Consider the following 27,070-nt stretch of genomic DNA (forward strand, 5'->3'; position numbering starts at 1 on the left):
AACCTCAAAGAAAATATATGGGCTCTTGTCAAGAGGTAGATGAAAGACACCAGATCCAACCAGGCAGATGACCAGAAGGCAGAAATCAAAGAAATCTGGGCTTCCATTACAACTATGCAGTACCACAGGCTGATCGCCTCAATGTCACGGATGTAATGATTAATGCAAGAGGAAGTTCAACCAGGTATTGAGTGAAGAGAAATGTACATACTTTTAAGAAACCTAACATCTATGCTTAAATCGCAATATGTGATTGTCAAATTTTTTGAGGCACTGAGATTTGGGTTTTCTTCACCTCAAAGCCATAATCATTAATACTGGGGGGAAAAAAATGAGTTTGAAATATTTCACTCAAGCCTTTGTTTGCTTTAATTCATTGGCTATCTTTTTAAATCATTTTGATATTAACATTTATGTAAACGAAACATATACAAGTACTAAAATATGATCATTTGTTCAAGTCAAAGTATATACAAAGATGCAACGGATCCTTTTTGTTTTTCCTTTATAAGTCCTTAAATTTTTAATGTATTTTTATAAACTCTCCAACAAGGCAAAGCTTTTCACTACAAAATACCAAATTCATTAAAACATTTTTAATTAAATGTTTAATAAAAGGACCAGCATGTAGATGTTGCTTGTAAACAGCTGCTGCACATGACTGAGATCAGTGAAGATATACAGCTAGATTTTTGTAGGAAATGTTTGTTGCTTTGACTCGCACTCTACATGTAGATACAATTAATGTGTCCACATGTAGAAGCAGTTTGAACGTACAGCTTTTCATAATTGAGTTCCTAATACATTCAGTGTGCTTTCTCATAGTTTCTGCAGTTACTCTGGTTTCTTCCCACAGTCCAGAAACATGAATGTTAGGTTAATTGGAGACTCTGGATTGCACTGAGAAATGAGTGTGTGCGTGTGCGTGCATGTGTGTGTGTCTGCGTTTGTTTGTAATACCTTGTGGGGACAATTTTCCTGACATATACTACATTGTGGGGACCAATTGCTCCTTTTGGGGACCGGAGCCTGGTCCCCACACGGGGAAACCCTGTTTTCGGGTCAGGGGTCAGAGTTAGGGCTAAGGTATGACTTGAGTTTTGGATAGGGTTAGGGTGAGGTATAATAGGGTTAGGGTTAGGAAAAGGGTAAAGGTAAGGTTTAGGCTGTAGAAATGAATGGAAGTCAATGGAAAGTCCCCACAAAGATAGCAACACAAACGTGTGTGTGTGTGTGTGTGTGTGTGTGTGTGTGTGTGTGTGTGTGTGTGTGTGTGTGGTTGGTTGTCATGGTTGTTTGTCCCTGTTCTGACCCTGTCTTGGACTGGCCAGTTGTCTCGCCCACTGACTGGCTCCTGTTTCCACCTCTCTGCTTTGTGGTCCTGAGCAGTGAATAAGTGATTGCTGAGTTTTGTAATAAAGTCACATCAAAACTACATAAACAAGACCATCAGATGTAGTGAGTGTTAAAAACCATTAAAAATAAATGTTCACACTCATAACAGATGATGCCTAAGCATTTCCACAACTGCATTTACAATGGCAGCGGCGTTATCCCAAGATCAGAGCTCATCAGTCTCAGTAGCAGTAAGTGAGAACCATTTGAACCAGCCCCTTTAGTTTTCTGTCCAAATGAAATGGTACTGTCATCCATCTGTGTACCCTCTGTAGTGGGATCACTTGCTTGTCACAGTACGTAATGTTCTACTTCTCTATATTACATGAGACTAGATCATAATTCAAATTAGCTTTCCGGGGGAAATCCACTTCAGTTATACAAAAGCCTTCCAACTAGGAACTAAAGTGCTTCAGTTTAATGGAAATGTTATCCTAAAAACATTGTTCTCATATTTTTTGAGGCCATAGATGGTTCACCTGTTTGTCTTGACAGATGTTTGTATTGACAAATCTACTGATTTCTTTTTGTTGACTGATGTTAAAGATGCTAAACTAATTGCTAAATTCATTTTTAAACTGAATATTCAAACTAGGGCAATACCGTTTAATATGTACTTGCAATAGTGACTCTTGTTTGATTGGCACCACGTGCAAAGCCCCGCCTTCTTTTATATTCACCTTATTTGGCTGAATAGAAATAAAAATGAAGTAATTATTTTTGAAGTTAAAGAGGAATGATCGAGATTGAGTTCACAGCTTTTGCTATTGCATCTAGAAACAACTGACCAGTCCCAAAATCTGGGAATAGTGATGGACTCGGACCTGAACCTTCAAAGATACATAAGGGCAATTGCAAACTCAGCCTTCCAGGATTAAAGGACTAATGTCCCAACAAAATCTTGAAAAACTCATCCATGGGTTTATCTTCAAAAAACAAGCCTTGAACAACAGACCTGAAAATACTTTTTGGTCTAAGTGGTGGTGTAAGGCATCTAAGTACTTAGGCAAACAGATCATGAGACAAGCAAACGTTTCTTGTTGCTAATGAGATTCAGTGTCCTGTCTGTTTACATGCCAGTGGATTTTGGTGATGTCTGTTTAGCTTGGAGCTATAGAGACATAATGGTCACAAACACCCATGGTGCTGCTTTTTATGCCAAGAGAAAGAGCATCTGTAAATTTTGTTTTTCACCTCGAAATGACTTTCCGAAGAAAGCAGCACTTAACTTTGCAGCCGGGAGATTTGGATTCCCCTCAGCAAGACCTGCCAGGAAGTAGCTTCTGTCTGCTGGGATTGTGAAGTGGGCCCTGGGTGGAATGAAGATAGCTAGCTGATTGTTCATTAGTTAGTTAGACACAGGGAGGGCTATACCGCAGAGGATTTCAGAACCGCTTTTTCAGTGTTATTATGAGTTTTTATTTTAGCACAGGTCGACTCTGTTGCTCAGCAGAAGCAAACTTTTAAAGTGTTGGCCAGTGATATTCATACATTTATAGTGCCACCTTCTCATAATTGTAACGTAGGCATTTGGTAGCATAAGGAGATTTTTGTGGCAGTTCAGAGAGCAAACATGACCACAGCAAACTCCAGTTTTGACCCACGCAGAAGAAAAGCGTCTGTTGCTTCTCTCTATCGCTTGAGTCCAGCCTCAGGCTACTCTGTCCCCCAGAGATTTAAAGAACTCTACTTCAAAGACAGATCCCTTCTCCTCATGTATCGAATACCCTCTTCCTCTTCCCCTGCAATAAACACAAGAACTTAAGGAATTAATTAGACACTGGATCAAACATGGGTTAGAAAATCCAGTGAGCAGAAAATGCTGGAGGGGCGTAGCTGGGGACCGTGCGTATAAAACTCGGGGCCTTGAAAATGCAATAAAAATGTTCTTGATACAGCTGTGTCAGGTAACAGATTTTTCAAATATTATGTACTCCTGCTCGTTTTATCCACTACATTTAATTTATAACATCAGGGTATCCCAATCAATGTCTTACACCTCGCGGCCTTGACATAACCAGTGTGATGTCTTCATCTATATGTACAGTGGAAATCAGAGCCTGTACGGATCATACTGATTTTCCCATCACTCTTATATTAGCCCGTGTGTCGATGGAGAAAACTGATTCATAGCTTCTACAGCGGGAAAACGGCTCTTGGCAACATGCGAGGGATGGATTGTATTGGAAATCCATGCGCACGCTGGTCTATAAACTCAAGTCTTTGTTATCTTTTAGTGCCATCCCCAGATAGGCAGGGTGCCTGGTATTTGCAGGAGGACAAGCAGGATTTCACAGTGTGTTCAGAAAACAGGATCTCATTGTTCAATCAACTGTAAAAACAGCGATATTGATTTGAGTAAGCAGGCTGTCCAAAGATGGGATATTAGTGACTCCACAACATATCAACCAATGATGTGTATCGATGGCTGAATTTTAGGGATGTTTAACAATAAATATGTACTGCGCCCTACTGAGGGAGCAGAATGGGGCTGATAAACTGCTATCAACCTAAATTGCTAATGCTCATAACCTCAGTCTTTCGTATTATTCCTGGTAATAACTCTTGACAATGCAGAGTCATTGTGCCAGTGTAAGTGGATTGATTTTGCTTTTTGTTGATTGAGTTCAGCCAAATTACACAAAGTGCTGTTTTTATTTTTATTTTTTCATTTTTGCAAAAATAAAACCAGAACTTTTATTTTATTTCATTTTTCATTGAGCTGCACAAAAGCTCAATGACAGATGAGGGAAACCACTCTTGACAAGGAGGTGAGAGATCATAACTTGGCTGTGAAGCAGTGCTGGCTGGAGGCAATGTTTAGAAATACACACAGGCCAGGATAAACATCAGAAAGCACACAGTGGGGCGGCCAGCATTCATTCAACCCCCCGTTTCACTAATGTTCCCTTTTCATTCTTCTTCTTTTTTTTTTTCTTCACCACAGCTGGTTGAAATAATGTAAAAGACACTGGAATTATTTCCGTAGATACTCTAATTCGTAATGAACAAAAATTACATTTGAGGCTCTCCAAGGCTCCATTCTTGGGCTACTTTTATGATCCAAATGCAGCTCAACCGAGATGTTGCTTCCAGAGACTAATGGGAGATTTGATCATTTTGTTTTTACATTACACAAATCGCTCCTTGCAATACGATAGCTTTTAAAATAGCGATATTAGTTTATAAGACAACGAATGATCTTGGCGCCTAAACGCATGTACACTCCCAGGTTATAACAAACCTGCTCACTCAGTTTCCTCGGGACCAGACGTAGGCAAACAGTGTCACCACTTAGTTTCCACTCTCTTCAGCTCTGTAACAAACTCCATGTAAAAATAGAACTTACAATAGTACTGTTTAATATAGTTCTTTCTTATCTGTCAGATATTATTTCAGAAAATAATTGTTTGAATGACTTTATTGTTATTACAATATCGTTTCTTCCTGTTTGATGTTTCATTAGTCACTACTGTATTTATTTATTTATTTATTAGAATTTAATTTTGTTCCTTTATTCTGCCCTTAAAGCACTTTAAATTACATTATGCATGACTGATGCCATACAATAACGATCTAATAAAGAAAGTAGGTGAAAATTAGATTACTTTATTACTTCATTTATATTAGGCCTAAGTATCTTTTGTTTTATGCGATGCTTAAATTTTACTATTACAATGTATTTCTGGTTCCTAATTTAAATTTCTCAAATTATGTTCTTTTGCCTTATTAAAAAGCACTTTGAATTACCCAGTGCACGAATGTTGCTATACAAATAAACTTGCCTTGCCTTTATTGGAGATACTTTTTTTTTTCCTTAATGTTCGAGGCACATCTACATTTTTCTTTTTTCTGTCACATTCTCATATGAACCATAACGTGCATCATCACACACACACACCAAAGGTCCAACCTCCCACTGTGTGCAGATAGTGCAGTGAAGCAACCCGTACATCATGCAAGGAAGCCAGCACATAACCATCCTCCCCACAATCTCACTATCGGCTGATCAAAGAGCCGCCAAACAGCCAGAAACTACAGCTGGTTCAGAAAGCAGTGCATGCACAGCAATACAATTAGCAGAGCTTCTTTCCATGTTGAATTTTAACTCCCGACCCCTGACATTTTCACTCACGCACCAGGTTGTGGCATGTGTGCATGCAAATCTGAGCAATCCACAACCGAGTGTGCAAATTCTGCTACTTGTTTTTAGTATTCTGCACTCAAAATGCACACATGTAAGGTGTGATGAAATGCAATTTCTACTGAGCGACCATTTTTGATGGTAAAATTCTCCTACATGAGTTGAACAATTAAAGTGTGCAAAGAGCTCCAACCGGGTAGAACAAGACAGCGCAGGAAGAGAAAGATCAAAGTGGAGGGGAAAGTGAAAAGCAGCAGAAGATGTGAGGACAGAGAATGGAAGATGATGCATGAGAAATACTGTGGATGGACGGCAGCAGCTGAAAACGAGAGAGATGTTCAAATTGGTTCTGTCTGTACAATGATTTTGGACAATGATTACTACAGCGTGGTTTGATTTTTTTATTTGGTGTTGAGCACTGATACAGCTAAATATTTTGTGCCGGAGCGTTTAACTGGAACATGTTGGCAAGGATTAATTTTGCTCTTAAAAGCTTTTTATGGGCAGACCCAAGATGGAGGAAAAACCAAGAGTAAAAAAAGAGGAGAGATTATAGTGTTTGTTAAGAACAGATGGTGTAATCCTGAACACATTCCTGAGAAGAAGCCTCCATGCACCCTGGGTATTGAGTTGTTAGCTGAGTTTCAGTCCATGGTGTTACCTTCAGCTGTGAGATGTGAGGTCATCGCCCTAGAAACTGATCTAGAAAATCTGATTTCTGCAACAGCTGCTTGCCTAGGAACAGGGATTACCTCAAAGTCAAAGCTTGATTAGATGTGGGAGTTTTTGTCGACATGACATCACAACTGATTTTGGATGTGTGCCACTGAATTATTCTATTTATATGATCTATACAAATGAATTCATTTGACTAAATATAACAAACTGGATTAGTTTTTCCTCTAGGTGCCTTGAGATCATGTTTACATGCTACATAGATATCCTGCAATTTCTATTCATGCTCACTATAATTTTACTGCAGCACAACATTTTCCCTTTGGATTTAAGGCACTATCCAGTTCTACTCAAATCACACATCTTAATAATCAGCATATTGACTCAGCCACGGTTGCAACCTCAACCAACTCCTGTTATTAACAGCTGGTGGAAATTGAATTGTCAAAATATCTCCTAATCTTGATAGAATCATCTTGAACTTTTTAATTTAAAGCTGGAGACATTGCTGTCTCAGCAATCCCATCAACGCCCCAGAAGGTCAGAGAGTTAAGTTCTTTTTCTTTGCTATGCTCAACTTGTATTGCACTTGTGTACACAAACGCATCGCAGATCTTTAGTTAGTGGTACGATCTCTCTGTACACATGCCTGTAGTAATGGTTTTTAAATTAGATTTTAAACAAATAATTCCAAAATTTATTTCAAGAGGTCAGCTGCTGCAGTTCTGAAGGAGATGCAGGGATTTCCAACAAATACTGGTTGTGCTGGATGTATGACAAGTGTCCTGTATTTTCCATATTTCTGGACTAAGAAGAGGTTCTAAAGGACATTCTTTTCTTCTTAAAAAATCTCAAAAACTTGTAAGATGTTGTGTGTTACCGTCAAGCTTTAGCGTTTGAGACACAGCTCTGAAAAGCATGCTTTGTTCAAAAACTGCACTGAAACTCATTAAAAGAACATTGTAAAACATGACATAATACTAAACCTCTTTACGAAGTGTAAAACATTATGAATGAATCCAAATATCAATCAGTTGTGACGTCAAACTTTCAGTTGCCTGTTACAAAGCTGAAAATGAAGAGGAATTTTATTTTTCTTTACAGTGAGTCCAAACATACAAGCAAGTCAACAACAGAAATACTTTATGAGATGAAAATTTACATTTTAGAAGAACAGCTGAGCCAGAGTCCACAAAACCAACAACGTATCCCAAAGTAACCTGTGGAAAAGAGGAAGTCCTCATAAGTAATAGCAAATCATGGCAAGTGAAGATGTGGGATCCTAACAGACTCCAATCAAAGAAAGATAAATGCTTAAATTGCGGTTTAATAAAGTATTAATTTAAGGATGTGAAACATTTTCACATGGATTACTTTTTTATTGATCGGTCTTTCCCTCGTATATATGTCTCTATTATCCAGTTAGATAGTACAGGATAAATGTCAAAAAGTATGCGGAAAAAGCTTTCACCATTATTTATCAGTGTCTCATTTTTTGCATCACAGAAGTATATCATTTCAACAGGGAGCCGCTCTGTTAACACAATTCACCTTGTACTTTGGTTATAGATCAAAAGAAATGTAGCAATTCCAGAAAAAAAAAAAAAAACTAATAGCATAAATTTAGGGTGGAAAGAGGGGAGAGTCGCAAATTATCATGCAGAGAAAAGCAATCAAACAAAAATGATTAATGTGACATTTCTAAGGAACAACCATTTGAAACTTTATAATAAAGAGAAAGAACCCCTTTTTCATAACTATCATAACATTAAAGTCGATGAAAGGATATTTCTGGGAGCCGTGCCATGAAGGGGCAATCCACAAATCTAGAAGAGCTGAACGCTGGACTGTGAAAGGATAATCAGCCTCGTGAAACGGTCGGGTCCCCTTGCTGCTGTTTCTTATTGAAGTGTGCCCTCCAGTGGAAGAAAGCATAAAAGCTGACCAAACCGTCTCCTTTGCTGAATATACGAGTGACTGTCAGTTTTATAGACAAGGAAGTGGGAAACATTTCCTTTTTAAAAAGAAAAGAATTGAAACCCTTTGTGAAAAATAGAGACGTTGCAGCAGCAACATGCCTTAATTTTGACATGTCACATTTTGCACCTTAGGATGTTTTTATATATTTGTATAAAAGAAGAATCCCACACCTCAGAAATGGTAAAAACAAACAAACAAACAAAAAAACATGTAACACCTGCCGTCGATTTCATTCTTGATGAATAAAATAAAACAAACACAACAGGAAGTGGTAACCATTGTGACCATTTTAATAAAGCAGAATAAAGTGGAAGTCAGAAAGTAAACTAAGAAATTCAAGTCTCAAACCTTAAAAGAAGCTAAAATCATCATCCCAATGGTCTGGTGCAGCCTGGAGGGTAGAAGTATTATTTTAGAAAATATGCAAACAATCAGAACAATCATAGGTTTCATTTGTAGCACAGGTTCATTAGGGATGCATTATAATGTAGTTTTTGGAAAGGTCGCTGAATGATTGCGAGCTCTAATCCAAATGCTAATTTAGTAACCAAATGCAAAAGTGCAGTAATGTCATGATAATGACATGCAGATGAGAGCTCATCAGAACTGCTAACCATTAATGAAGCGGTATCTGAGCGTATTGTATGCGTCGGTCTGAGTATGTGGCTATGCTGTCAGTGCTGCATGCATATCTACATAATGTGTGCATAAAGAGTGCTCATCCGCAGCAGAATATTTACCATATTAATGTTCAATCAGTCTGCCACCGTAGCAACGCACAATTTGATTAGGACAGACCAAGTTAGCAATTAACACATGGAAATAACTCCCCGTGATTAGAGTTGAACAAACTTTGAGAACCAGAGCTCCTTTTTTCTTTTCTTTATTGAAAGTTTGAAAACTTAGATTTTCACTTTGAGAAGCTGAGGAGTAAAAGATTAGTGTTAGCATGTTAGCACTACGTGCCTAATGCATGTGAGTCAACTGTGATCAAACATCAGGATCTATTTTAATTCAGTACTTAGAAAATGTCTCCTATTTAATGACAGAAAAACAACATTAGGCCAATAGTGGAAGCCAGGAGGAGGACACAGCCTAGGTGAAAACTGGAGATTTGAATGCAGAGGATAAAATGGTATATGACTAAACAGAAAAAGATGGTGGAGTTTGTTGAGCCTTGATATCTGTTATAGGATAAATGACAAGTGTTGGGTCAGAAAATATTTTTTTTTCAGTATTTATGAAAGTCAAGTAATTAAAACAGGTTTTACTGGAGCTGCATATTTCTGTGATTCAAAGTTGAATATGAAGTCATAACATGTCAACAAAGATTTGCGCGCGCTTATTCTGTTGGCTGAAGTGTCTGACAAAGTCAAAGCTATAAATCCCAATTCATTTACAGCTCATCTATTTAGTAGGCATTAATTTATGACTTGGAACCGAGAAGTAAACTACTTCATCAGCACATCCAACACCGGCCGCGGCAGCAGCACCGCAAATGATGCCTCATTTTGTCAAGTGCACTTTGCAATTTGTGAAGATACTGCTCACATACCAAGCAGAACCGCAATTCGAATTGCCTCCTTCGGTGTGGATTTCTGGTGAGGAATTATTCTGTTTTTACAACAACAAATAAGGTCCTTGACTGCTCGTGTAATGCAATACGGCACTGAACATTCGCTCTGAAAAGGAGGGAGAGAAGGCTTGGATCCCCTCATAAGCATCAGCAGCACTTGAAGAGCCAACTCATTATGAATTCTGCCTCCCTCCCTCGTTTAGTTGTTACTAAAATGAAAAATGTTATTTCTTACAGCCTCGGTTTGAAAATCCATAAAAGAATGACGAAACAGAATGTAACTGCTCAACTCTAAATGATGCAAAACATTTTCAAATGCAACCTTAAATTTGTCAAACTGAAATATGCAATATTATGTTACTGTACAGACTTGCTCATCTCTCTGAACTGTGAAAACTCAAACCGATTCCGCTTTTCACGCAAAACCACCACATAACCTACAAAAATAAGAGCCTGCACAAACAGCATGTTGCTCCTGCTGGCAGCTACGATACTAGTCAAAAGCTGTGACTGTCAAAATCTGTGACATTCACAGCCTTTGACTAGTAAGATCCTAGGACTGGTTTTGGAAAACCCTCCATTTTAAACTTGAACATTTTTACCTGTGAGTTTGTGTCTGAATACCACTAGAGGGCAATAAAGGAGCAATCAATTATCCAGAGGAGTCTGCGATCAATTATCTTTGTTTGCCTGCCTGTCACTAAGTGATGGCCGACTATAAATGTTATCATGTGCAACTAATGTCACTGCAATAATTTAAAAATAAATATATAACTAAATAAAAACAGCAGATGTGTTTTATTTTATATGTATATATATTTTTATGTCTTCTGTAGAAAACGCAGAAAAACCAGTAATCCACATAAGTCTCTCTTTATATTTAGTGCTGAAATGATATACACATGAAACATAAACTGACAACTAAAACCACAAGTTCCACCGACGTAGTACGTCTGATATATTAGTATTACACTGACACCTGGTGGACATCCTTAACAACCTGCTCTTACCTGAAAATATAACGACAAATGCTACATACTACTTGCGTCACAATCTACAGTAATTTAGCTAAAAATATCTAAAATGTGTTATTTTAAATATTTTTGCTAAGGGGAAAAATCAGGTGACAAGACCCTGTAAAAGTATACACACCCCTGGATCTTTTCACACAATGTCAACAGCTGCAACGTCGAATTTATTTTATTGGAATTTGCAGAGACAATTTTTTATTTTTATTATTTATCGAACAATTTAAATTAACACACTTGACGGTTTTCGTCCAGTGAAATAAAACTCAAGATATTTTGTTTAAGCAATGTCCCTGAGCCGTTCTTCAACATACAGAACGTGACCCATCTATATGCAAAACAAATTTATATTTTAAGCACAAAAGTGTTATTTGTGCTTAGTTTACAGGGTTTTTTCATTATTAAAAACCTCAAGGGAAATAACCATGTGTTATATAAGCTGCTTCCACTGGCTTTGTGTTTTTACTGTAGCTGTTAATTATGTCCTGTATTGTAACTGAACTTAAACTTGACTAAACTGAAAGTAACTGACACTTCATTATTTATGCCTCCTACATCTTCAAAATCAAATCATTAAATTATTAGGACAAAAAAAGCATACATTACATATCGTCTCACGGTTTTCCTATATATCTAAACTGGCAATCAACTGATTTATTTCAATCGATTAAACATTTGTGAAGTCTATAAAAAGTAACGGCTTAAAAGAAATATCATTGGATGTTTGTGTTTGGAAAGATTAAAACTTTAATAAACAGCGAGTAGCACAATACTCTCGGTATAGAGACAATATAACTTAACAGTAAAGAAAGTTTTACAAAATGCACTTTTAAAGATAAAATCTGATAATTCAATTTGAACTGGCAAATAATCATGTGCCTCATTTCTGAATGCATTTTAACACAATTAAATCGTATCCCTTTACGGAAGAGTGAATCCACAATAATTTAGCAGCTATTTTTCATGCAGGTTTTGAATTCAGGTAGCAAATGTCAAAGTGAGTGTTTGATGCACGTGATGTTTACTTCCACACATAGATAAAAATATATATATTCTATCCTGATATGTTCACAAGTTCATGAACAGTAACGCAGTCAATTTGTATTATAAAACTGGCAATAGGTATGTTTTTTCTGCATCAGTGCAAAGCTGCAGGATCAAAATCTATGGTGAGAAACCGAGGTGGAAGCATACTCTTCCACCGTTCAATGCAGTACAACCATGACTTACCATGACTACAACACTCTAGTCTAGTCCTCTGTTTCTATCAGATCTAACTTTCTATTGTATGACATCCAACGATAACCTCATAAATTACTAAAAATCATGATTGTTTCAACTCATTCTCCCTAACATAGGGATACCTTCTCAAACAGAGTATGTTTTGTTTTTGACAGTGATCATTTACGAGCACCAGATCTTCTCCTGATCAAGTCCAAAACGCAGCAGGAGATCTCAAGAATTCAGCTGAACAAGTTGTCCCTTCTTATTCGGTTTTCTCCGGTGGAACTACCTCCATTAGCAGCTGGAGATGCATGGTGATGGGCCCTGTGGAGGGAAGAAGATCGAGTGTAATATCAGCTAAACATCACTAAACATTTTTATCTGCCTGGTGTCTGTCTGCCTTTGCTGATGAGATTTCTGACATTAATCTCTATATGCAGGTGAATTGAGTCTGCTGGATATTCTGTTAGCTGAGAGAGGAAGCGTACTCATGATTTTGCGAGCCCAGTTTGCCTTCTTGTAGACCAATGGGAAGTAAAGGATGAGTCCACTGAAGATGAAGATGGTGCAGTAAAGGTACGCCCACTCAGGCTTATCGATAATGGGGGCCAAGACAAGGTAGCAGGACACCAGGGTTACGATGCCAGCTATGACCATTGGCACCTTTAGTATGTAGCAAAAACAGAGGTTATTTTAACATTTTTTACTGAAAATTTTTATTTAAAAAAAATATAACACCCACCTTCCGCACACACGCGCACACACCCACACACACACACACACACACACACACACACACACAAAAATGGTAGTCAAATATTGGTTTCTGCTCTTTCTGCTTATTACCCATAATCTTGATAGAATGCATTGAAATGTGTGACAAAATTGGAAAACGCTTTTTATCACTTTTAAAGCAAAACACAATTAAATCTGTTGGAAGCTTTTCAGAAAGCCTCACCTTCACAGGCCTGTCGAGATCTTTCCGGGTGAAACGCATGACGATTAGAGCCAGAGTTGTCAGACCATAGAAGGCCCACTGAGCAAAACTAAAGTAGTTTATCAGAGTATTGATGTCCGCAGGAATAATGTAGAATATAGCCAAAATGCCCTAGAATATAAAGCAAGAAAATAGTAAAATTACTTGTTGATTTAAACAACATTAAAAAATAAGTAAGGCGATCCTGTGGGACCATGTTCAACACGAGAACTCAAACAATAAATATATTAGACTTACATTAAATAAGAGAGCAGGTAAAGGAGTGAAGCGTTTCAAACTAATATAGGATAAGATTTTCACCATGTGACCCTCTCGACCGGCTACATAGGACAGTCTGGGGGAGGAAGAAAAAAATCTAATGTGAGCTGCTAATAAATAATACAGTTGACATTGTTCTACTTTTCACTCCAAGTATAAAAATGATTTACTAAGCATAAGATATGTACAATCAGAAATAAAATTAAATAAATGTGTTTGTTTTACCTGCCAGCAGTGAAGCAGCTTCCATTTGCAGAACCAAATGTTGAAAAGGCCACAAACAGAGGAACTATCCAAGCCACAGGGTAAAGGACTTTGTCCCCAAAAGTCTATGGAGACAAAAAAAAAAAAGTCCCTCAGGAGTTAATTTGAAGATCTAAAAGTGGGGAGTATCAAACATTCTGTGTTTGAAATGGTCATTAGCTCATGTTAGAAAGTTCTCATTAAAGCCTTTTAATATATATGCCGTGCTGATAAGTTGTACACGTTTTTTTTTTTTTTTTTTTTTTTTTAATTTGTGCAGCTCTTTGATTTGTGGATAATTGTCCTTACCACTGCAACAGCTGAAGACGACAGCAGTTCAGAGGGCGTCATAACAGTAAAGTAAGCGATGTTGACAAACACGTAGCACACAGTCACCAAAGGGATTCCAATGACGATGGCCAGAGGCAAATTTCTGTAGTAAATTGAGAGGAAAAAAAATATTAGAAGGGACTTTACACTGATTAATATTCAAATTTCCCAAGATCTTGATTCATACCCAAAAGTATGCTTACCAGTTTCCGAAATAAATATCATGCAAGCATTTTAGTAGCAATTTCTTGAGCAGAAGATCTTAAAGGTAAATATGTTACCTGTATGGGTTTTTTAGCTCCTCTGTGATGAAGTTCAGTTGATTCCTGGCAAAATATTTGGAAAAAATAAGTTTTAATTACAGAATAAAAAAATAATATATTTGATTCACTGACAAACTGATTAAAATGCATCTATTTATTGTTAAGAGATTATCAACAGCATCTTCAATGCATAGTTTTCATGTAACGTCACACTTCCGGGAACTTTGTACCTGACAGCCATCTTGGAAGGTATCCATAGCTAACTCTAATGACAGTTGCTATGGAGTTGCTATGACAACAGTAAACACGCAACGTTCTCTGTCTCATATGGGTCAATTCCAACAGCAGTGATTTTGTTGATGTATCGTTCTCTTGCAAATCTTTTAAAGACTGTTAATATGCTTTCTTTTTGTTGGTCTTGAAGCCACGGCTCATCTATGCTCTGCATTGCGCTTGCCTACCAAGATGGCGGATCACTTCCGGTTCAGACTTTTGGGAACTACATACAAAATGTATGGATTTCTGAACAACCTGAACTTCTGAAAAGGTTAATAGGTTCTGAGTTAATGGCATAACTAATGACTAAGCCTTCCTCAGTTTTACAAATCTATCACTTCTTTATTAGATATTTGCTTGCAAAGAGGTTTGGGTGTATTTTTTATTTGGGTGACATTTTTTTTAAAATCTTTTTTACTCTTCAACTTGACAGCCGGGTCAAATTGACCCAAACATTATCTATATAAAAAGTAGACAATGTATTAAAACAAATTGAAAAAAGTTTCATGCAAAACAAAAATACTTCCAACTATTTTTAAAAACATTTATAAACTTTAAAACATACCAGGAGGGTTAATGAAGAAACCAAAGTAGAAAAATGTAAATTATTACCATCCATCATAAGCCCAAAGTCCGTTATAAAAAGCGAGTCCAATTGCTCCAAAAGACGTGGATGAGCCTTCAAATGCATTTGACAAGTTCTCTGTTTTTCCTGCACCCAAAAATATAAAAACATAAAACTGAGATTTCAAAGTTACTTCATCAAATGAGAAGTACTTAAGTTGTGACCTGAAATGAGAAGAATAATCAGAGTAAAAGGGCCGACCTTGAGCCATCAGAACGATGCCAGCCACCACAATGACGATGATGATAATAAGTTTGGCCCCAGTGAAAAAGTTCTGCACATAGCTTGCTAGTTTGACGCTCAAACAGTTGACACCAGTGATTATGACTGCAAAGAAACAAAGAAACAAGAAAAAAAAATCTATGACAAAAAATAACATTTATCTTCATAAGCAGCATCATTAGAAGACAAGTTGGTGTTTTATCTATTTTAAGCATATTTTTGTTGCGCTTTTACATGGACGTCTGAACAGGTTAATTAAAAATGGATGAAATTATCTGTGATATCAACAAGAACCAAATTTATTGTCCCATCTTTTATTGTTTGTGCTACTTACTTATTGCAGCTGCTGACAGGCACTTGATAACCACGAGTGGAGGGGTGCAGTCGGGGTAAAAAGGAGCAGAGGCATATTCTGCAAAGCTAAGAGTGATGATGGCAAATGAAGAAGGTTTCAGCACCATAACAGTGGTCCAAGAGTAAAGGTAGGCAACAAGGGATCCAAAAGCCTCCATTAAATAGGAGTACTCTGCCCCTGATTTGGTGATCATAGTACCAAGTTCAGCATAGCAAAGGGCTCCTGAGCGGCCAACACAAAAAGACAGAAACAAAGAAAAGTATTGTAAAAAACAGTAACATCAAAAAGACTACGTTAATGTTTTCCGTTTAGAGCAATCATCATCAAAGTTAAAATTGATCAATAACTTCAGTCTCTTTTAGCAAAGAAGCCACATTTCTGTTTGTTGGTGATGATTATCCAGCTGCTTTCCCAATTTTTTTTTTATTTTTTTTTTTTATGTTGCACACATACACATTAACATTTACCACCCTGACATTGAAGGACAAAGTCCTGGGCTTTATTCTGGAAGTTTATATTCAAGAACCCGTAATTTTCCATGAAGGATTAGATTTTACAATTGTCATAAAACAATCACAGGTAAAAAAATAGTGTTGTTAAAAAATAAAAACCAAATGACTCTCAGTGGTTTAACTGATGAATAATTGTGTAATTTTATGAGGCTTATATGCTGCTGTAAGGTATTGCAGTATAACTGCAATACATTACACTTATACTGCAAAACTTTATTAAATGTTGAACCAAGCGTCCCTTTGGAATTGCCATGAGGTTTTTAAAATGAAATCATCGAAATCATAAAGTAAGATGGTTAGATTTTAAAAGCTAAATATTTAATGGCACAAACTGGATTGTGTGCAGGAAAAAGGCCTTACGGTTTTTTTGCATGTTAAGATGACAGACTTTACATGTCCTGAATAACTGTAAAGACACAAAACTGGGTTCCAAATGCCTTCATCTACAAATATTTAATATGTAACAGAAAATTACTCAGTTTTCTTGGCCACATCTTCATCTCCAATCAGAAAGTTATCCTTTTCACAACACAGACCATGTTTACTATTAAAGTAACTATAAAGATTAAGACTTTTTTTTTTTCAAAAATGGGGAAATGTGGAGGCTAGAAAAGACGTAAAATGCAACTTTTGTATCCCATAATATTAGTAAAGTCTCTTTAGGTCAGGGGTGTCAAACTCCAGTCCTCAAGGGCCTCTGTCCTGCAACTTTTAGATGTGCCTCTGCTACACCACACCTGAAAAGAATAATTAGGTCATTAGCAAGGCTCAGGATAACCGATCTACACAGGGAGGAGGTAATTAAGCCATTTCATTCCACTGTTTTTTACCTGTGGCACATCTAAACACTGCAGGACAGCGGCCCTTGAGGACTGGAGTTTGACACCCTTGCTTTAGGTTCTTTAGCAGTTGTTTATGATTTTATGATTTGTTTTTTATCAAAAAGGTTGTTGCTTTCCAAACCAAGGGGCCAAGAAGAGTCCACAAAGCCTCTGCTTTAATAGGGTTGGTCAAGGTCAGTGCCTGCCTGAGCATTTCTGGCTCCATAACTCTGCTACAGAGTAATAAATTGTTATCATTCGTTATCACATTTTTGGTGAGGAGCACAGTGACTGTAGCACCACGTCCTCGTCCTAAAATGCATTTTCTTACTGAATCCTTTCATCTCTGAGTAGTTGTGTCCCGTCTGAGACACACTGAGGAATCAAACAATGTTTCATGCAGTGACTCTACAAAGCTTGCATGACCTTCTTGAACAGTTTTCGAGACTTAGAAATTGAGATTGTGATAAATTATTTCTAATCATTGTTGTGGCATGCTTATGGTGCATGTAACCACAAAAACAGTAAGGAAAAACATACAAAAAAAAAAGACACAATAACCTGGTTTCATTTGTGTGCACAAACTTCTACTTTGTTGAAACAAATTTTAGTTCATGTTCACCAATTACTATTCCTGAATTCACACAAATGAACCCAAAAAACTCATAGCTGATCAAATTATATGTACAAGATGCACATCAGTAACAGATAACATTAAAATCAAAGAAAACAATGTACTGTGGAACATTTCATAAACAACCTAGTTCTGTTAGGAAACAGAACCTAGTTCTGTTAGAAAACAGAACCTAGTTCTGTTAGAAAACAGGCATGTTTATAATCTTGTTTCCCACACAGAGTAATAAAGGCTTTGCACTGCTTTAATAAAAACTGAATTGAATCAAACCTCAAGACAACATAAAAACTGCTCTTTGTATGGGACGGTTTACAATGACACCATTCAGATGGTGAACTAATCGATGCATCATTCTGAATGCTGCTCTCACCCATAGTGGCTAATACTCCACAGGCAGTCCAGATGAGGAGACAGGGACCCACATCTCCTGAGTACAGCAACACTGATTTAGGAGAAATGAAGATCCCTGAGCCAATCATTGTTCCCACAATCAGGGAAATGCCACTCAGCAAACCAATCTGTTCAAACACACAGGGAAAGAAAAGTCAGTCACTTAGTGGCTTTTTCAGCCTGATTCTTCGGAAACTGCAGTGTTTGCATGTTCTATTTCATGACTTCCTTTAAAAGTCATGAAACAGATCATTATATTGTTGTTGTATCTCAGTACAGTAAAAATGTGAAATGTCTCCTGACTGATCTACACCAATAATCTGATTGATCACATTATGACAAAGTGTCATCAAGGTCAAAGCAACTGATCATGTTCTCCAGAGTGTCACTGCATTGCCTGAACACAAAGACAAAGAGACCCCGCCTTTGAAGACTACTTATGAGGTCAGACACTGATGATGGACAAAAAGACCTGGCTCACAGTCTCTGCTGTAAAAACGTTTCTCAACTGGCAAGACTCACTCTAATCAGTTCATGTCTGGTTTGGTTCAGCCCCAGTAAGCTGCTCCTCACTATGCGGGCATGAATATGGGAATGTGGGCAGCTGGTAAGCAGCAGTCGTGGTCGAATCTGTGCTGATGTTTGCAGTGACACTCAGGAACGGAGAACCTTGAGGTTGTGGTTGTGATTAATTCTGTCCTATAAAATTTATTGCTGGCCCACACATAATGATAAAACTGCTGATCAGCTCATCATCATCATCATCATCATCATCATCATCATCATCATCATCATCATCATCATCATCATCATCATCATCTTTATTAAAGACACAAGTATGTATTATTTCATTATACATATATATTTATATTCTGCCACTTTAGTTTTTTTTTTTAAACATGTAACCTTTTGGATTTAGGTAATTGAGTCAGAAGATGTAAAACCAATGTCCACACATGAACCTTACCTAAAGAAATTCCAAGCAAATAATAAAATGGCATCACACCAAACATGACCTTTTATGCAGTTCTGCTGTTTTAAACCGTTGGTGAAAACTGCAGCTCAGACAGAACGCTGCCCAGAGCCACTATGTTCTTCAGAGAGACCTGGAGCTTGTGAGGCTGTGAGACCACGGTCATCCTGCTCCAACAGTTAACGCATGTCTTCCTGTCTGCTAAGGATTAAAGCCATGATTCTGCTCTTCCACACCGAGCAGCTCTCTGACAGCAGACGGCACGTTTGCCTGTCCGCCGCTAAGCTATCTGAGAAATGTTGTTTGGAGTTTCCAGTGAAACTCACACAGACCAATCAACGAATGCAGTCTGCTGTCAATCAATTCCCTTCCATGAAATACACAGCTTGGCGCTGCTGGTGCTACCCCTGATGCCGTTGGTGTGCAACTGGTGTGCAGTCACGCTGGAACAGTAACTGTTCATTCCCAGAAAATTGGAAGTAAGATATTGTCCAAAATGTTAATGATTAGAAATTATTTCCTATAGCTCCTTGCAGCCTCGAAACATAATTACCTCCACACCAAATTTTACACTTGACTCAGGTGTGACTCAAGTAACCTTTTCTTGGCATCAGACTAATATTGGGTCTTCAAGCGACACATGTACTTTTCTCCACTGCGTCCAACTCTTTGAATTGCACTTGGTAATATAAGGGTTGAAAACAGCTGTCCAGCCATGGAAACCCACTTCAGAAACTCTCTACTTGAGTTGATCTCAAGGCCACATGAAGTTTGAAGTTATGGATGGGTTCTGCAGAAAGTTAAACAACCTCTATGCATTATGCCCCACATCTGAGAAGTGAACTGGCCCACCGGCTGACTGTGGGATATTTAGTTTCAGGGTCACTTCACAACTGGACTTAGATTTGACTTTAGAGGTGACCTCCTATCAGGGCATTAGGCCGATCTGCTGAGAGTGACCTATTGTTTCTGAAACGTCTCTAAAATCAGTCTGCATGACTAAACACTGACCTCTAGACACCCAACAACCAACTACCCCCAAAGCAACAGTGTCTCCTTAACATTTGCATAAGCAGAGAGATAAAACCATTAGGTGTCGGTCTAAAGTCAGTAATAACAATCAGATTTACCTCACACATTTTTTTGTTTTTTGTTTTTGTTTTACTAAAGTCCTACATTTCAGTAACATACTAAACAGCAATCTACTTCTCTCTTTATGACACTGGGTCAGTTTGACCTGCAGAACACAGGGACTATTAAACCAAGCATGATTTCTTGCCTGTTCCTTATCTGTAAAAACCTGCTATTATTCCACTTATCATATCATATCCGTATTGCATGCAACTGCAGCGACTATGAATGGAAATACTGTTAAGGTTTATAAAGATAATATGTGGGCTATTTGACAATCCCAGAGATTTGAATGCAAATAGTAGTGATTTTGTCTTTTCCCTTTTCAAAATGTTTCTTTTTTTTCACTTTTTACTGTCATGAAGAGGGTTTTAAAAAGTATACATTGTGCTTTGTTCAAATGTAGATAGACTTCTGAATGTCAGCCACAAGAGCTGACTCATCGAGTTGGACCCAAAAGGGGGAAATAGTTACACACAAGCTCAGTTGCCTTTATCTTTGTATACTTTAACTCTTTCGGTATGTTACTCTCTGTTGAAGAATGTCTGGTTTGTAATATACCAGGAAGTTGTGTTTGTAGAACATTCCTCTCAGTTTGACTTTGTTCACATATACAACATCAGCTCCTCTGCATATATTCTTTTACAACAACACGCACTGCATTCAAACAATAATTTCCCCCAAAATATATCTCAGGACTGTGAGAGTTTAGAGAGCCTGGAGCTGATGGTTGCGGGGTTAATTTGCAGAGACACTTGCTGTAGCACTGCCTGGTACGCAGCTCTTGCTATCCTCCCCGCCCCCACTTACTGCAAAAAGGTACATATGATGGGATTCTATGGTGTGAACGTTTATTCAGCCTTTTTCTCAGAACACTGCTTGAAGCAATACTCACATCTTGTTGAAGCACTGTTGCTTTCTCGGGTCGCTTTTTCTCCAAGGGCCCATCTCTGTCTGTGGGGCCATTTTGTGAAGCTTTACTGATGCTGTCTGTTTCCATTTCTGTGAAGAAAAAACAAACAAACACACAAACAGCTTAAAGACTGCAAAGACTGACATTAGGTCAGACTGAATCATTCAGATTTTGTGCCAGTTATGCAACAGTAAATGTCAGCATAATGACAAATTTGGCGTTTTTAGCTAGTTTTTATATTATTCTGGAAGTTAGCACATAGTTTAGGGATTTTGTCTGACTTAAAACCGGAAAGATTTTGTCTGATTTAATGAAAGACTGTGAAATAAATAGCTTTGTATGTTCTTAGATTAATATCTCTTTCAATTTTATCAGCAGTCATACTGACAGCAACTCAACTAGTAAACATGTTTGTTGTCACTTGCGTCACAAAACAAGATAAGGTTTACAGGAAATGATGTTGCCTTACAATTAGTAAACTGTTTTTATTAACTAACGAGAACATCACCACTCAATAAACACATGCAAAAAAAGGAAGAAAATAACTTCTTTTTTTTCTAAATCATGTTAATTTTTAATGAAAAGTTCACCAAAAAGAAACATGTTAGTTATCTAGCAATGTTGACTTTATTTCCAGTTTTTTTTTTTTTTTCCTGGAGCATTGTATCTGTAGAACCAGAGAGAGATAGCAATCTGAGCTTTATCAACATTATGGCTAGTTATTGTGGATCAAAGAGGTGGAGAAGTTTCAATCTTCAGAAAAAACTTGTCTTATGATTCAATCTTAAAACTTTGAGAAGCAACTGAAGCTTTTTTACGTTTAATTTACTCACATATTTTTTTCCACAAAGACTGAGAGTGTGAAGTGCTCACCTCCAGGAACCTTTTTAAACGTTTTATTATGGATCACTTTATGAACTGGTGTGTTCAAAATACAGCATCGTACAAGCAGACAAATAGCACAGCAAATCCACTTCTAATCTAAAAACAATCTAGAATTGTTAGATCCGTTGATAAAATTAAAATGTATTTGCAAAATTAAGAGAGAGGAAACAATACAGTGAAAACAACACAGGGCCACCCATCAACTCAAAAAGAAAGCTTTTTAATTTAAGATGTTAGTTTTTTTTATAGTTTTGTCTTCTTTTTTTTTCCTAAAAAAAGAAGAAGCTAGAATGCAACATTTTAGCTTCTTGAGCAAAGACATTCCATGTCTTCTAAAGCTGCTACAGTTTAAATTTCTGAGTTGTTTTTGTTGTGTTTTGTTTTGTCCAGCAATTTGCTTTTTGTTATTGGTGGTAAAGTTGTACACACGTAGTCAGATTGGAATGAGGTCACAAAATTTATGATTGACTGTGTTAAAAAAACGTATCATGAAGAGTTAGACTCAGATATACACAAAGATGTGTTTTTCTTTCTTTTCTAGGTGAGTTGGAAATGTGTTAAACCACATGATTTTGCTGTTGTGTAATGCAATTAGGTTATATACAGGGTAAAAAAGGAACAAAAAGTCTCATCTTGAAAAACAAAGTAGCATATTTAGAATATATATTATTAAATCATCAATATGACATTTCAGTTTAGAAATAATGAGCATTATGTAGCGCTAACTCTGAACACAGAGTTAGAGTTGTTTATTAATATGTTTACCTGTCAGTTTTTTATAGGAACAGAACATGACGTAGTTTGTTTTGTAGATATTAAGTAAAATTTGTTTAACCAAAACTAGGAGTGTTTTTTTTTGTTTTTTTTTAAAGCTGATTATTGTTAATCTTTTTTGAGATTCTGGAATTTGACTATTACAAACTACATACCAGACACTTGGGATGTTTTTTAAACCTGTTTTCAAAAACTGACTCCAAGTCGAGTGTGAGCTTTGATGTATTAATATATGCAACAAGTAAAACTTAATTTAAATAAGTTATCTAGATTTTATAATTACAGAAAAGATTAACTTCTAGATATAAAGTGAATATTTCCACATGTTGCTTTTTGCACACTAGAAATGACTAAAGCTTGGAATTTAAGTTTCAAAAAATTATTTTTTATCTAAATTTGGCTACTTAAAAAGTGTGATTATTCAAGTTTTTAAAACCAGATTGAGTCACAAACTTTGGGTAAGACATAGGGAACATATAGATGTTGACTTCTCCCACCGTCCAAGATAATGTGTAACTTACAGTGTGTTAATATATAATCATACAAGTGTCCTACAGGTAAAGAGGAAAAACAAAGAAAATATCAGGAATGCCATTCTTGATGTCCTATCTGAAAAATTATGTAAACTATTTCACTTACTTGTGATTTGAAACCTCGTTACTTAGAGTCCATAAACATCCACCACAGCTTCTTCAAAAACCTGGGGCCAGTGATGAGACGGAAGAGCTGATGCTCAGCCAAGTTAGGAGAAGAACAGCAGGAAAGTCTGACCTGGGAGAAAACCTGAGGCTCCATGAGTCTGAACACACACTCCCCTGGGGGAGGTTCCTAAATCTGATTGGCCATCCTGGGAAGTCGTGAGCTGAAAGAGGGAATGCTTCACAGCCACAGCAGAAATACATGAGTTATAGAAATGCACTGGTAAGAGCTGAAATTAAAGCATCCAAAGACAAACAAAAGAGAAATCTGAGTAAAGTCGGCTGTTCCGAGCAATGGTGCATGCATATACCTTACAACAGAATGTTGTGGGAAAAAGAGAAGAAAAAAACTGCAATTTTCTGACTAAATGGATATTAATTCTGCAAGTACAACTCCATGCATGCATTGTATTTTAACTATATGTCGAGGTAGTTGTTGCTGACAGAGCTCATGTTCTGCTACATGGAGCGACAATTTCAAGTTAGAACATTTTTCTTTTTTCTCTGAAAACCTTAAAACACTTCCTTCCATTTCAGCTTAAATAACCAGACCTCTTCACAATGCCTCTTTGATAAAGATATATGATACCACTGAAGTTGTGTGCTTGCACATTTGTGTGTGTGTGTCTGCAGCATTGCCTTTCCACGCTGGCCAGGTTTTGCACTGTTTTCTTTTTTTTTTTTCTTTTACTACTCTGAGCTGCATGGAAGTCAGAGAATTTGACCCTGCAACACCATAATTTTTTCTTTACTGAGCTGTTTTGTTTTTTCTCAAGGCAGCTCATTACGTCTCTTTGACTGGCTTTTTCTTCACCCAAACAGTTCATTGCTTATACATGAGAGATATATAAAATGCAATAATAGTACAGTTCACGCAAACACAGTTGGAAAAGGTTTAGTCTTCCTGAAGTCTATCTCTTAATACAATAAATGTTTTTAATCTTTCCATTGGCAAACTTGTTTTTTTTTTTTTTTGCCTTCTTTTTGCATAAGGATTGTAAAAGAATTTGAACAGTTGCCTCACAGGCAACTGTAATCTTCTAGCACAAGAACACACTGACATATAAACTCAGTAACCCCGTGAAGAACCTGAACAACATGACCGAGTCTCAGACACATTCAGAGAGGCTGAGAATCTGACTGAATTTGTTCTCAGCAACAAAATGCTGTCTTGACAGTATTATTTAAGATTTTTTTTCCCCACTACAAAATGTATTTATTCTTTTGAAATCTAATCTAATGGTCAGATTTGTAATCTAATCGCTTAGATTAGAAAGTGAAAGGCCACTTTCTTATCTAAGTAAAAGTGGACTTTCACTTAGATCAGACCACACAGGATTCACACCACAATTCTCATGCTAAAATTTATTGAAAAACGGTTTTTAATTGAATAAGTCATGTTTGTGATATTAATGAAAATTATTTTAGAATTTCAATTATTATGTCATTAGTAGGAACTAATTTTAACTATTCCATTTACATGTCTCTTTGTTTCTTTCTATCTCTATTTAAATACACTCACTGTTGGTACACCATACTACCACCAAGCTGGACCCACACTTGCTTTCATACCTGTCTTAATTCACTGTGACATTTATTTCATGAAGTGTCGAACCTTCCTAACATGCTAGCATTACACGGTTGCTGATCTCTTCACTGCACATCCATCCAATTCAAGTTTATCATTTCACCACATCCCAAAGACACTTTATTGTATTCAGACTTTTTACCTATGGGGTACTTGCTATTGAAAAGAAAATTTCTAAAAACGGTATTACAAAGAAAGTCTTGTGGACGCTCCGTTTTATAGAAATACGGTACTCCTGCAGGTCTATAAGGCCTCCGGCCTGTAGGTGGCGATAGTACGAGCAACATAACCCTTTAAATGCGTCACTTCCGTCACATGTAACGTAAAGAATCTATGGTGAACAGGGTTTGAAACTTTCAGAAATTGAAAGTCGTTTAAATCCTCTCGTAGTTTGAAGATGAACACCGCTCTGAAGCAGTGGAAGGAGGCGTCCACCCTAATCCTCACCGCAGGACGCAGGCTCGGTGCGGACAGTTTGTCGCCAAGAACACCGCTGGACGGCAACGGCGCAGCGACACGGCTGCCGCACAGCTCCGAGTTTGATTACGACGTCCTGTTGCTGAAACGAAGCGCTAAAAGCACATTTATGCCCAACGCGTATGTGTTTCCCGGCGGCATGGTGGACTCTTCGGACTTTTCAAGTGATTGGTTAGACGTCTTTAAATCTTTTCTTAATTCCCCTGGTTTTGGTTTAAGGAGCGTTAAGCAGCCCGTGGAGAACAGACCCCCGATCTTTGCGACAAACCGATTGAAACTCGGCTCTCCCATCCCGGGGGAAGTCGCCCTGAGAATTTGTGCCGTCAGAGAGACTTTTGAGGAATCAGGAGTGTTGCTGGTTGTGCCTAAAAAGGAAGAGAAACGCATTTTAAAAAGCTTTCAGGACACACGTTTTAGTCAACATCACACAGAACATAAACTGGGTTGTGATGAACTCTCAAAGTGGAGGGCGTTGGTGAACAAGAACCCTTCCAACTTCATGAGGATGTGCCAGGAGTTGGAGGTTTTGCCCAATATCTGGGCTTTACATGAGTGGGCGAACTGGCTGACCCCCACCGCCAAATATGGGAGGACGAGGTTTGACACAGCTTTCTTCATGTGCTGTTTGCAGGAGGTGCCCAGCACGCTGCAAGATGAGAAGGAAATTGAGCGCTTTCAGGTAATTTTTGAAATATAAGCAAGTTGGGTTTTGAAAACTTACCCTATATGCACCGATCAGCGATTTTATGACCAATTTGCGAATACCAATATTTATTTTATAGCCCCCCCTGATTCTGATTTCTGTTTAACTGCAGATAACTAAAATTCGCAAAAATACACCCTCTTGTACATTATATATATAAAAAAAATTGAACAGTCACAACTTTTCAAAAATGCCCTAAAATTGCAGAGTTGTCTCACCATACGTCACTGAAAATATGTTGTGAAATTACCAGTACTAAACGGATCTCATCATATTGTTCTCTTCATCATCCAAATATTGAGGTGGATGGCTTGAAGACTTGACCAGCTTGTTTGTCTTTCTTGTCAACTCCACTGAGATGGTGGCCAGAAAACAAACTGTATTCCTGTAGAAACCCAGAAGAAACTGTACTGGGTTGAATACTGGTCTACAAAAGAGGCCATGTTTAAATATCAAAAAGGATTCTTCAAGGTTCGGCATTAGATTCAGCTTAAGACCATGTCAATGCTGTCTTGAATCGTTTCATAAATAACAGCCAAAGTTTTTTCATAGAAGCTCCCTAATTGTATAATTTTAATTTTTATCTTGGCTTGGCTAAAATTTACAAGTAACAAGACCACACCAGCAGGATTTTCAATAAAACGTTCATCTGATGGACAATACTGGACATTTCCAAAATTTGAAAGAATATCGATGGAAGCACTTCATAAAAGACAAGGAGAGAAAATTAAGCTGAACTACTAATGTTTGAACTACTAACCATTTTAAAAAGACAGCTCCCTATGCTCACTACATACCACAACATGCCAATATATTGCAGCTGTCTCACCACAACTTGACAATCTTCTAGCATCACCACCAGGGTTAAGATAGATAATTATACAGAAGAAATGACTAGAGCTTATTATTATTAGAACCAGGGGTGATGTCACACTGTGTGTGAAAGAGATAGAGCAGTTAACATTACACAGCTCTGTAGT

At 37.4% G+C, this 27,070-nt stretch overlaps 2 protein-coding genes across 2 annotated transcripts; one reads left to right on the forward strand and one right to left on the reverse strand.

The window, feature by feature from the left end:
* Window positions 1-11,521: 11,521 nt before the first annotated feature.
* slc7a9 (solute carrier family 7 member 9) lies at window positions 11,522-24,207 on the reverse strand. Its single transcript, XM_015016229.1, has 13 exons — window positions 23,264-24,207; window positions 20,948-21,054; window positions 17,929-18,076; window positions 15,571-15,813; window positions 15,216-15,341; window positions 15,002-15,101; window positions 14,132-14,176; window positions 13,830-13,953; window positions 13,503-13,606; window positions 13,257-13,353; window positions 12,981-13,130; window positions 12,511-12,685; window positions 11,522-12,346 (listed from the first exon to the last, which is right to left on the reverse strand). The coding sequence occupies exons 2-13, from the start codon at window positions 21,050-21,052 to the stop codon at window positions 12,285-12,287; spliced, it is 1,479 nt and encodes a 492-aa protein (XP_014871715.1). The 5' UTR covers window positions 21,053-21,054; window positions 23,264-24,207; the 3' UTR covers window positions 11,522-12,284.
* A 964-nt stretch (window positions 24,208-25,171) lies between these two features.
* Window positions 25,172-26,084, forward strand: LOC106935657 (nucleoside diphosphate-linked moiety X motif 19, mitochondrial-like). Its single transcript, XM_015016230.1, has one exon. It carries the CDS (start codon window positions 25,308-25,310, stop codon window positions 26,082-26,084), a length of 777 nt encoding a protein of 258 aa, XP_014871716.1. The 5' UTR covers window positions 25,172-25,307.
* Window positions 26,085-27,070: the final 986 nt, after the last annotated feature.

Source organism: Poecilia latipinna, unplaced genomic scaffold (genome assembly GCF_001443285.1).
Source record: "Poecilia latipinna isolate Pla-1442-1.1 unplaced genomic scaffold, P_latipinna-1.0 Scaffold1995, whole genome shotgun sequence".
Classification (NCBI taxonomy): Eukaryota; Metazoa; Chordata; class Actinopteri; order Cyprinodontiformes; family Poeciliidae; genus Poecilia; species Poecilia latipinna.

Bases quoted from the DNA above. Each gene is read 5' to 3' on its own strand.
- slc7a9 (XM_015016229.1), bottom strand. From the start codon at position 21,052: ATGGAAACAGACAGCATCAGTAAAGCTTCACAAAATGGCCCCACAGAC. The intron at 15,342-15,570 runs GTAAGTAGCACA...GTTTCTTTGCAG, and splicing joins CCTGTCAGCAGCTGCAATAA to TCATAATCACTGGTGTCAAC. The intron at 14,177-15,001 runs GTAATAATTTAC...ATATTTTGCCAG, and splicing joins CTTTGGGCTTATGATGGATG to GAATCAACTGAACTTCATCA.
- LOC106935657 (XM_015016230.1), top strand. From the start codon at position 25,308: ATGAACACCGCTCTGAAGCAGTGGAAGGAGGCGTCCACCCTAATCCTC.